The 12,116-nt window shown below is 46.4% G+C and overlaps 1 protein-coding gene and 1 pseudogene across 1 annotated transcript; both read right to left on the reverse strand.

Moving 5' to 3' along the window:
- Positions 1 to 4,479: 4,479 nt before the first annotated feature.
- LOC125126581 (uncharacterized) lies at positions 4,480 to 4,604 on the reverse strand (annotated as a pseudogene).
- A 527-nt stretch (positions 4,605 to 5,131) lies between these two features.
- SPINK1 (serine peptidase inhibitor Kazal type 1) lies at positions 5,132 to 11,811 on the reverse strand. The gene is made up of 4 exons (XM_047774508.1): positions 11,757 to 11,811; positions 10,495 to 10,523; positions 8,441 to 8,547; positions 5,132 to 5,177 (listed from the first exon to the last, which is right to left on the reverse strand). The coding sequence occupies exons 1-4, from the start codon at positions 11,809 to 11,811 to the stop codon at positions 5,132 to 5,134; spliced, it is 237 nt and encodes a 78-aa protein (XP_047630464.1).
- Positions 11,812 to 12,116: the final 305 nt, after the last annotated feature.

Below are 12,116 nucleotides of genomic sequence, written 5' to 3' on the forward strand. Positions count from 1 at the left end.
AGCCTCTAACAGCAGTGATAGAAGAACACAATTTCCAGAGTTCCTGCTGTGGCTCTGTAGAAACGAATCTGCCTAGCATCCGTGAAGATGCAGGTTTAATCCCTGGCCTCGCCCAGTGGATGGAAGACCTGGAATTGCCGTGAGCTGTGGTGCAGGTCACAGATGCAGCTCAGATCCCACGTTGCTGTGGCGGTAGAGTGGGCCTGCAGCTGTAGCTCTGATTCGACCCCAGCCTGGAAACCTCCATATGTGGCACGTGTGGCCCTAAAAAGACAAAAAAAAAAAAAAAAAAAAGACAAAAGATAAAATAAAATAAAAACAGAAAAAAAACCCCACAAAAAACAGAGTTTCTGAGTTCCTGGTGCTAACGTTCTATCCCTTAAGTTGTTTGGAAAGACTCACCAGATTTCTAAGCGTTTTCCTTCCCTCAGACGAACATTTCCTACTTCTTTCAACCTCCATCATAGGACAAAGTTTCAAATTCCTATCTAGCATGGTAGTCCCTTTCCTCTAAACACATTCCAGTTTGCAAATATCTTTTGAAAAATATACCCACCAGACACGAACACAGTAATCCACCCGCTTTCTAATGGTCTGTTTAAAAGTAAGACAACAGGAATTCCCATTGCAGCTCAGTGATAATGAATCCAACTAGGGTCCGTGAGGATGTGGGTTTGATTCCTGGCCTTGCTCAGTGGGTTAAGGATCTGGCGTTGCTATGGCTGTGGTAGCTCACATGTGACCCCTGGCCTGGAAACTTCCGTATGCCTTGGGCATGGCCCTAGAAAGCAAAAAAAAAAAAAAGACAACAGACCTGAAATGTAGTCACTTAAGGTAAGCCCAATATACCACCAAACCAAGGCTTAACCGAATTCTAGTTTTAGCTCTCCCAGAAATGGAATCTTAAACTAGGTGATCAGAAGTCACCTAATCAGCATTAGTAAAGTCATCTGCCTGATAGACCCCTGCCGCCCGCTAAAGGGAAGTGACCTTGCAGTCACCAGTCTGCTTTTTATCCAGGTATCTTCCTTGTCCCTTTCCTTTATGGCTCCTTGGAGCGCCTCCCTGTCTGCTAGTTTGGATGCTGCCCAATTCAAATCATTTTTTGCTCAAACTCTTAAACTTTTTAATATGCCTCGGTTTATCTTTTCGCAGGTCTGGTGACAGAAGAGGGACCCCAAGCAGCCCCCGGCAGCCCTCAGGTAACGAGGAGCAGCAGTGACAGTACCTGCAGAGCCCCTGAGTCCGGCCTTCTCTGGAGTCCGGGATCAGACTGGGTCCGACTTGGGCTGGAGTGGGTCCAGAGGGAGGCCTCGGGCGAACACAGTCTTGTTTGAAGGCTGAACAAAGCAGGCCAGTTTACCAAAGAAAATGGTGAATTGCAGTGGCCACAGTGGAGAGTTTTAACCTCGGTAAAGCTCATCCGTGTATGAGATGCCCTGAAGAAGACAGGGTCTCAGCCACGCACTCATCCTAAAAGGTAGAAGGAAACTCCTTTCTCCTTCCCTTGAGGATCTGGTGACCAGGGCAAGACTCACGGGGACAGCCCACTCTCCCTGGAGCCTGCAGACAGGATCCTGGAAATCTGTCAGGAGCCGGCCAAGGATAAGGATACTCCCCAAGTCAGCTGGCCCATCTCCGTCTCTGTGCTGCCTGGTGGGAAGAGCAAGGTAAAATTTCATGTTGCCCCTTACTTTCCAAATTGAGATTGGCAGGAAAAAGAAAAGCTTGTAAGCATCCGATGTTACCCAGCATGCGTTTGTGTGCCCAAGGCACTGGTAAGACCAAACAAAAACGGTGGCGTTTGTAGCAGAGAAGGGTTAATTGCAGGGCCGAGCAAGGGGATCACGTGGCTCGTGCTCAAAAGCTCTGAACTCCTTGGTGCTTTGGGTGGAGACGTTTTAATAGGCACAATTTGGGGTGGGGCTGCCAAGTGTGTGACTTTCTTCTGATGGGTTGGTGGTGAGGGAACAGGGAGGTGTTGCAGGGAATCCAGGGAACAGGGAGGTGTTGCAGGGACCCAGCGCACAGCCTGAAGTTACCATCCTCCACCTGGGGCATCTTAGTTCCTGCAGAGGGACTTGGACACTGTTACTTATGGACATGTCCCTGGAGGAGGAAGCAGGACCCAGCTTTAACCTCTGCACTGTAGTTTCCTGTCCCTCCTACTTTGTTTTGGCTTTTCCCTTACTTCCCTGATTAGCAACTGTTTGAATCTGCTTTTTTTTTTTTTTTAATCATTTACTTTTTGGAACTCATGGAAGGAGGCCGAAGCCTTTTTCCTGCAAACAAGAAATGGGACAGGGAGGAGTTCCTGTTGTAGCTCAGTGGATTAAGAACCTGACTAGTAGGCAGGAGGATGCAGGTTCCATTCCTGGCTTCACTCAGTGGATTCGAGATCTGGTGTTGTCACAAGCAGCAGCATAGGTCACAGATGCGGCTTGTATCTGGCATGGCTATGGCTGTGATGTAGGCCAGCAGCTGCAACTCCAATTCAGTCACTAGCCCAAGAACTTCCATATGCCGCAGGTATGGCCCAAAAAAGAAAAAAAAAAAAAAGAAAGAAAGAAACAAGGCAGGGAAAGGGTTTGTACAGGGGAGGCCCCAAAGGGTCCTGCTTGCTTTCAGATCCTGGAACTGTGACTCGTGACTTTGCTGTCAGGTAGCATTGTTTGTCCATCCTCTCTCTCCTGGGGACAGCCATTGCCTTCTTGATTATTTCGTGTCCTGAGAACTTGGCTTGGCAACAGTCACATTGCAGGCCCCAAAAAATACGGCCAGGCAGAAATGTGGGTTTGCTGGAGTTTATCTTTTAACAGATCAGAAAGAGAGCAAAACCATTAAAGGCAAAGAATCTGGGTTTATGCATTGACTCTGACTGTACTTTCCAAACCTCTTCTCTCCAGACCTGTAAAATGGTCCAGTTGGACATGACAGGTCATGGCATCTAATGCTTAAATCCATTTCTTGTGGCAAAGTTCCTTAAGCTTAGGGATGCCCTTCAAATGTCCTCTAGCATCACAGCTGGAAGCCATGTTGCATCCATAGCTTACCTGGTGAGCTGTGAGGTGGGACTTTGGCGGAGTCACTTGGTGGACCACAGCATCCTCTAGTGGTCAGATTTAAACCTCACAGACCTGTATATTCCGAATAGCCCCAGAAATTAACAGGAACCTGAAGAGTGTCAGGCAATCGTGTTGTTGCACGCGCGAGCCAGATTTCATTGGAAACTTTTGGTGCCATGGTTGATGTATTCTCCACTATTTATCAGGGTACCTGATGCTTCTCAGGGTCATTTACCCCTCTACCCACGTCTCCCTTCTGGGTTTCTGCTTTGTATGAACTTAGGAATTCAAGCTGCTCTTCCTTCTCTTCATTAGTGGTTCTAGATGCTAGTTTCCTCTGATGCCCTTCCTTATCTCTTATTTGCTGTCCCTGGCTATAAACACTAAGCCTTTTAATATGAGGATGTTACCCTAAAATTCCTGTGGAAGGAATGGAGGACCACTCAGAGTGATTGTGGTTTGGACTGAGAAGCATTCGATTTGGAATAAGGCCTAAATCAAAAACCTCAGTTTACTCGCAAGAGAAAGCTAACTCTGCAAAGTCGTCATGGCTCGTGGCTCGTATATACAGCAAAGTGAACTGCACAGTGGCTCCGGGATCAGTTTTTCTGGCCTGTCGTCCCTTCCTTCGGTGGCAGATCATCTCTTGGGCATGGCTTGGTGGTAAAAGTTAATTCAGAGTCAGGTTGCTGCTCCTCCTTGATGGTCTCAGCACAAACCAATCAGGCCTGGAGAAGCAGATCTTCAGGTCGAGCCCGAGATGGAGTGCTCAGGCCACCAGGGAAACTGGGGAATCTCTCATCACTGCTCTCACCCCAGGAACCAGTGGGGAGGGGGCCCCCCCCGGGGGAGAATTCAGGGTAAAGGCAGAGGTTTCTTCTCAGCATGGTGACAAAGTATCACTTTGGGGTTTCCTCCATGATTCAGAGACTCTTTGAGAAAGTTGTGTCTTGCTTGAAATCTGCATTCTGAGATACAGGGAATACATATATATTTTTTGACAGGCAGGTAGGATTTATTGGTGGGTGTAAGGAGGGGACAGGGCTAGCCAAGGCTCTCATGAGAGCAGGGCCTGCCGTTTGTCCGGAGGCCGCGATGAAGGATGTATTTGACCCCACGTCCATCCAGGATGAGCCATTTCTCTGCCACCATGTTTTCAAATCCATCCACGTTGAATTTAGCAGATCCCACTTCTTGGAGATGTGGATTGTCTGGTGGCCAGGGAACTTGAACTTGGCCCTGTGCAGGGCCTCAGTCCCATGCTCCTTGCTCTGCAGTTTGTGTGGATGGACACGATGACTTTGCCAGTGTGGACCCTGGCCACCGCGCCCTGGGGCTTTCCAGAGGCACCGCACCTACCTGTCTGGAGCCTGGAATGGGGACAGCATGCCACTGGTGAATGTCCACGGGAAAGGGTTGTCCCTAGGGCAACCTATACAGGCAGCAGGCTGCACATGCTGCTGAGGGGGCTGCTGTTTGCAGCTGTTGCACACCTGGCTCCCATGGAGAGGAGAGCGTGGTCGGCTTAATTGGCTGCCATGGAAAAATCTTAAAACTAAACTCTACTCCACTAGACGGGCGGCATTTCGAAATCCCCTGTCTCGGTACCTAGACCCGTGCCAGGCATGGCAGATGCTCAACTAAGTCCCAAGGAAACCTAAAGGAATTATTTCAGTCGGTGAAAGGTGACGGGTGTGTTTCTGGGCTGAGCTTTTCAACTGTTTTCCTGAAATGCTAGTCGAATCCTCATGCAATTACATGTTTTCACGATCGGCTGTGTCCTCTTACCTGATATCTGCAATCCCATTTCCTGAGACAGAGTCCCTCAGAATGTGTGGAAGATGGGGAAGGAAGAAGCCCCCCGAAGGAATCCCTGTCCAAAATGACAGGTTTGCTCTATTTGGTTTATTCTGAGTGTGCCTCCATCCTCTGTCTCCACGATAATCGAACGTGCCTTTGAGGAAAAAAGCGCGTGGGAACCACGGGAAGTATTTAGATGCATTTTATTCAACAGTCAGGCCAGCCACGTGTCCTAGTGTTCTTACAGGATTTCAGAACCTTGGTTCTCAGCAAGGCCCAGATTTTTGAATGAGGACAGGAGTCTGGCGCTTCCTATAGAAGAGATTGGGGGGAAAAATCAGTTTAAACGCTGCTGACAAAATGTGACTCTAGGAGAAAAATGAGGAGAAAAAGATTAGCTTTACTGAAGATAGAGAAGTTTGAAATTAATGTCCATTTCTATTTTTTTGTTCGTTTACTCTTCTGCTTATTCATTCATTCATCAGATATTGATTGAGAACCATGACATATGCTGGGGATTCAACAGAAGGGAAAATGTGTGTCCTTACAGAGGTTACAGACCCAAAGAGGCGTTATAATGAGCCTCCGGAGTTAAATCCATTTTTACTGCCTTTGCTCCTGCTGTCACTGTCCTTGTCACCAGATTTCCACTTTAGCTGGTGCCCGGGCTGCCTCAGGACACTCTCAGTGACGGCTGTCTTGTCGCAGAACTCTAGGGATCCACAGCTATGAAAACTCGCACAAGGAAATCCCATCTCTGTCCCATATGAAAACTGTTGAATTAGCATCGAAACACAGCGCAAGGGCTGGCTTGTTTTCCACAGCTGTGTTGTCCATGATAGCTGACACCACGTATATAGCCATCTAAATTTAAATCAGGTTCAATAATACCAAAAATCCAGCTCTGCCCTGGGAACTGTCTCTATCTGGTTACCTCTGATGGAGCATATGGTGGAAGATAACGTGAGAGAAAGAACGTATCTATGTATATGTGATTGGGTCACTGTGCTGTACAGTGGAAGACAGATAGAACCCTGTAAACCAACTAGAATGGAAAAAATAAAAATCATTAAAAAAAAATCCAGCTTGGCAGTTACAGTAGCCATGTTTTAAGTTCTAGCACCATGTCGAAAGGCTTCCACGTTGAACAGCCATGCCATCACTGCAGAAAGTTCTGTGGGAGATTGCTGGTCTAGAGAAAATAATTTGCCAGCATAGATTCCCTACGAAGATGTGAAAGAATTAGAAGAAAAGCCTGTCCTGAGGATCTCTGCTGACCATCTCCTGGAGGAGATGCAATCCTTGCTCATCCACCCACCTCAAAACCCAACAACTATGGTTGGAGTCTGGCTGTAGGTAACCATACAGTGTGTTTGTTTGGGGATATTTGTTTTCTTTTTGGCCATGCCTGTGGCATGCAAAAGTTCCCAGGCCAGGGATTGAACCCACACCAGAGCAGCAACCCGAGCCACAGCAGTGACCACAATGGATCCTTCACCCAATGAGCCGCAAGAGAACTCCTGTTTGGGGCTTTTAATGGGCAGGAGAGAGCAAGGCACTTTGGTGCATTGGAAAATATGTCACATTTGTAAAAGCTGCGTTTTCTATCCAGACTGGTTTTATCAGAGACTTATAGGAAGAGAAGTTACATTTTCTGGCATAAAAATGCGTTTCCCATGTTTACATATTTTTGAAAGAATACGCAGAGCAGGTAGGACGGGTTGGTTCTGAAGCCTACGGAAACAGGGTGTCCTGGCACTGTGCTGATGTGTTCCCAATGTTTTACTCTAAATATTGGGCCTTTTGATCTTGGCACTTGGAAAGGGCCCATGTCTCAAGGCTGTTCTGTTGCTTTTTCCTCCCCTTGGCTGGAAATATGAGGTTTGACGTTAATGTCAAAAACATGGGTCATGAGAAAATTAACAAGTGGTTTTCAAGTTCCTTGTACAAATGTACAAAGGGAATGTGAAAAAGCAAAACATCTCAAGTGTGGGGTCTAAAACTTCAGGGTATTCGATCTTTCTCTTTGGGGGCCTGTTTCCACAATCCTTGTGAAATACTGAGAATTTTCTCCATTGATTTAAAGCCGACCAAAAAGAGCGCTCGTGATGCAGGGCATTTAAGCAGTGGAGTAATGGCGATGGATGCAGTCATTTGAGCCCAAGGAGAAGTCTCCACACCCTATCAGTTCCAGAGTAACAGAGTGTTCCGGGTTGCTTATGGGTTTGTTTTTGTTTTGATCATTTCTGTACCTTTATTTAACCTGGAATGTTTTTGTAATGATATCCAAATCCAGAGCCCCGTATAAATGACATGCTTTTCATGAATCTTTGCCTGACCCTTTGGCCCATCTGTGTCTCCCCCTCACTCCTGTAGCCCATTGCTCACAGCTCCTTTGAAGGCATTTGTCCCAAGTTCCAAGACACTCTCTTATGTGTCCTGTGGTCTCTTGGTTTTATCCACAAGGAGAGCAGCGGAGACGCGCACCTGTGTCCAGTAGCTGAGGAAGGTAGGACGCTTGTGGCCAGTCTTCCTCTGAGAACCTGAGCCTGATTCCCATCATCGAGCCCCCTGCAGCGAGTTCCGCAACTCCACTGAGACTGGCTCTCATATCATAAATAAAAGTGTTAGGAGGATACGGTTTTGGTGACCGAATCTATATAATTCATGTATGTGTACTTTAGAGCTTTAGCAAACACAGTCATTGCTGCTACCAAGAAGATTTTTAAGCGTAAAGGTATTTTGAGTGTACGGGCTTACAAACATTCCAGACTATGTATTGTTTGGGTTTTTATCAGAGAAGTGGTTTTCTTTTTAAATTAATTGAAGGAACCGTTCAAACATGGTCCCTCCTCTGTTTGCTTGTCCTTCCTTCAACACCTTTTCTTTGGCACCGTATTATTCATTTCCTTCTCACTGTGTTCACTTTTTTATTTCCTACTGGAAAGCCTCTCTCTCCTTCTTTATGTTCTAGAGGAAGCCTCCAAACGTCTCCAAATCCCAGCAGGCGCAACCAGTTCTTTTTAATTTTGTGCTCCCAGAGCAATTTGTTCTGCCTCCGTTGACTACACCCTGTTGGCGTCCAGTATAAGGCAACTGGGAGACAAACCAGGTTGGGTTTTCTTCAGATCTCACAGATTCTTAGTTGGGTACCTGACTTTAAAGTGTGGTGGGAAGAGCCAGGATCCCTTTCCAGATCTGCTGCTCGGCGCTGGGTGAGCTTAGAGCCAGTTATTTAAACTAAGAATCTCAGTTTCTCCATGTGCGGAGTAAGCTTAGTATTGCTTACCTCACAGAGCCAGTGTGAAATTAAGTGCCTTCCACGATGCCTATCACAATAAATACTATTTTCTATCATAACACACACACACACCTTCTACATATAATCATAACAGATGTATAGTAAGGGGAAAAGGAGAGAATCGTTTGGAGGAAAACTGGGTATTTTGTTTTTCTCATGGTAAGATTAAAGTTATTGGTCTATTCACTGGGGCTTAGAGGGATAATATATGTAAAAGTTTGAATCCATCTAGCTTAAAATATATGTTTTAAAAGAAATTCAAGTTTGTACTCACTTATTTTCAGAACATAACACGCACTCATTAGAATAAGTAATTCCATCCGTCCCGCAGACAGGGTTGTAGATCTTGGGACATCCACTCACTTCATTGGTACATGTAGCCTAAAAATGGAGTGAAACAGAATCATTTCCCATCATCTTCATTCTGTGAATTTACAGCAAAACCTCTAAAGTCTCCCTTGATTGGTCAGCTTCAAGGTGGAGGCACGAGGGTGCCTGAGAGAGTGATACCACGTGTTCCAAGCGAGAGAACGCCAAACAGAGTGGGAAAGCTTGCATTGACGTAAGGCTCTCTCTGCTGGTGACAGGTTGTGTGACAGTGATTAATCTCTCCATGGCTCTGAACCGCAGTCGCTTCATCTGTCTCATAACGGGGCCATGAGGACTGATCAAGGTGAGGTGAGGTTCAAGTTTACGGTCACTGCAGGTGCCGGCTCCTCTCAGGTCGCCACGCCTTGGGGCAAGCTTTTCCTTGCACGCAGTAGCCCTGCACGTCCCTAAAGACACAAGTGCCTTCTCCCCTTGGAGTTGCGCCTCTCTCCTCTACCAACAGCAAGAACTAGCAGTTAGCCCGTCACTGCTGGAGTCCAGACCCTGTCCTGACCGCTTTCTCTGTGTTATTGTATTTAAATGCACTACAACCCTGTGACCTTTTGATTATACTGGCTGCTCGGGAAGACAGTGCGGCCCAGAGAGACTGAGTCACCCAGGCCACGCCCCTAATAATGACCGAATCCAGGACTCAAACCTCGTCCGCCTGGGTCCTGAGCTTGAGCTCTTGACCCATTCTCTCTCCTGCCTCCCCGCCTAGTTACACGTTGCAAACACTCATTTCTCCTTCGGGGCAGAAAATAAATCTCGCTGACTTGGGGCACCTTCCCTGATCTGACTCGGCTGGGTTTCTGAGGGTGCCAGCACTTCTTGATAACACATCACACATGGAATAATTTATTTGGTTTGCCATCTGCCTTCCCACTATATATAAATGGAATGAGAAGAGGGGCGCTATCTTCCTCTGGTCTCCCAATGTCCTGAAATTTACATTATGAATCCAAGAAAAAAAAAATGGAAAAATGAGACAAAATATTTTTCTAGAAGAAGAATCTAGGTGATTATTGTTTTTCAATCATTAGAAATTAGAGTTCCCCTTTTCTGGTAACTTCTGAGAACTTTATGCCAACTTGGTCCAAGGGGCTGTGAGGAGGAAAGGCTCCTCGGACCGATGTTAAGGTTTTTACTTAAAATCCTTGCCCTATCGGGTAAGCCTAGTATGGATAAAAGCCCCTTCACAGCGAGCATTATAGGACAACACAGAAATTGCCTGTGTGTCAGTGAATTTGTCCTTCAACGCAAGTGCCTGTGGGATGGGGTTCCCATTGTGGCTCAGTGGGAATGAACCCGACTAGTGAGGATGCAAGTTCGATCCCTGGCCTCACTCAGTGGCTTAAGGACCCAGTGTTGCTGTGAGCTGTGGTGTAGGCTGCCGATGCGGCTTGGATCTGGCGTTGCTGTGGCTGTGGTGTAGGCCAGCGTTGTAGCTGTCATTTGACCCCTAGCCTGGGAACCCCCCTATGCTGCGAATGCGGCCCTAAAAAACAAAAGGAAATAAGCAAACGAAGCCCCAAATGCCTGTGGGGGAGCCGCAGTTACTGTCCACATTTAATAGGTCGAGTCTCGACGGCATTCACACTCTTTGTGTTAACTTCAGCTAAACTGCAAGGTGACAATTAGACAAACCGTCTTAGCCCCAGAGATAAGAAATTACAAAATTGTCTTTACCTCTCTTTTCGGGGAGGTGGCTCTAGTGTAACCTAGAAAACATAAATCAGACACGTGAAGTTGGGCCATGAATGCGAGAAGCCAGGTGTGTTCGGATTCAGAATTTTCTGCTTCTGTTTACGTCTGTGACTTCCCCGTTGGTCTCTGCCATGACTCACCCCTTCTCATTTTCATTTTTTCAAGGACATCTCATTGGTGTCCATTCACTCCCTGCCTGCTGAAACCTCAAAAAATTACGTGCAAATCTGATTACGACCGAAGTTTCTGAACTTGATAGTTAAGACAACTTGACCCATTTCCTTGAAAACAGAAATAATGTGCTTACTGCTTGGAACGCTTCAGGCCTTGAGCAAATGCCTTCTGAATGCTCGCTGACATTCTGGTCGGGACCATTTACCAAACTGCTGAGCTCACAGTTGGTGCTATGGGAGGTATAATTATCTTTATCTCAGTTTATAGGGAAAGGCGTGGAGAGTTCTGTAACTAGCTGTGAAACCGTTACTACTAGCGATAACCAGGTCTTTGGATGCAAACCTAACTTTTGCGTTTACATGTAAGTCTTTTTTTAAAAGTGATGTTAAAAAGAGGAGCTCTTAGGAGTTCCCTTCATGGCTCAGTGGTTAACAAACCCAACTAGCATCTTTGAGGACGTGGGTTCAATCCCTGGCCTCGCTCGGTGGGTTAAGGTCTGGCGTTGTCGTGAGCTGTGGTGTAGGGCACAGATGTGGCTTGGATCTGGTGTTGCTGTGGCTGTGGCATAGGCTGGCAGCTGTAGCTCTGATTCAACCCTTAGTCAGGGAACTTCCATATGCCGTAGGTGCTGCCCTAAAAAGACAAAAAAAATTTTAAATCAAATTCTGCCTTTTGCATTGAATAACTGGAAACCATTGTTATCTTTTTATGCAATTCCATGAAAACTTAAAATTTGTAAGTTGACCTTAGATATTTACAGAATTAGAAGCGTACTTGAGGTTGAATAATCCCTTCTTTTTCTCCTATATCTCTGGCAAAGGGTCTGTCTCATCCCCTAGGGAAAGCATTTTTTTCACAGTAAAATTGCGTTCTTTGTGTTATGCTAAAATCCCTCTTTCTTTTATTAGTCTTTTTTTTTATTATCTTTTTTTGCTTTTTAGGGCCACATCTGCAGCATAGGGAAGTTCCCAGGCTAGGGGTTGAAATGGAGCTGCAGCTGCTGACCTATGCCACAGCCGCAGAAACACCAGTTCTGAGCCATGTCTGTGACCTACACCACAACTCATGGCAACACCAGATTCGTAACCCACTGATGGAGGCCAGGGATCAAATCTGCCTCCTCATGGATACTAGTCAGGTTCATAACCCACTGAGCCACAATGGGAACTCCCTAAAATCCCTCTTTCTATATATAATTCTTATACACTGATCTTATTTCATCGTGCTGGGACCAAAAGATCCACCTAAGACTAGACTCAGCCTAGAAGATAATATGCCCAATAAAGCAACAGATCAAAGAGGTTTTACTCAAATCAGAAAAAATATGCAAAGACACCTACCTGGTAGACTCAACAGAGCCAAGGCACTGAGAAGAAAGATGCTTGCAACCTTCATGGCCGAAGTTCTGTGTCCAGAGCTCAGTTGAAAATGGCACTGAATCTCTCCCTCCTTCTCTCCAAAACCCTAGGACTGGAAGGTTCATATAGGCAGGTGAGATCCCGGTCCCCCCCTGCTGCCCTGTGTCACAGACTCCCTGGTTATTGATTAACTCCCTAGCTTAGCCTGGCACCCAGGTTCGGGGCACGCCAGCTGTGGAAGGAAGGGGAGAGGAACACCTGTGCCTGAAATGTGCAAGGGAAATACTGTCAGGAAGAGATGACTAGCGGTTAGTTAGCTGGTTCTCTCCCTAACCTCCTTTG

This window comes from Phacochoerus africanus, chromosome 4 (assembly GCF_016906955.1).
Source record: "Phacochoerus africanus isolate WHEZ1 chromosome 4, ROS_Pafr_v1, whole genome shotgun sequence".
NCBI lineage: Eukaryota > Metazoa > Chordata > Mammalia > Artiodactyla > Suidae > Phacochoerus > Phacochoerus africanus.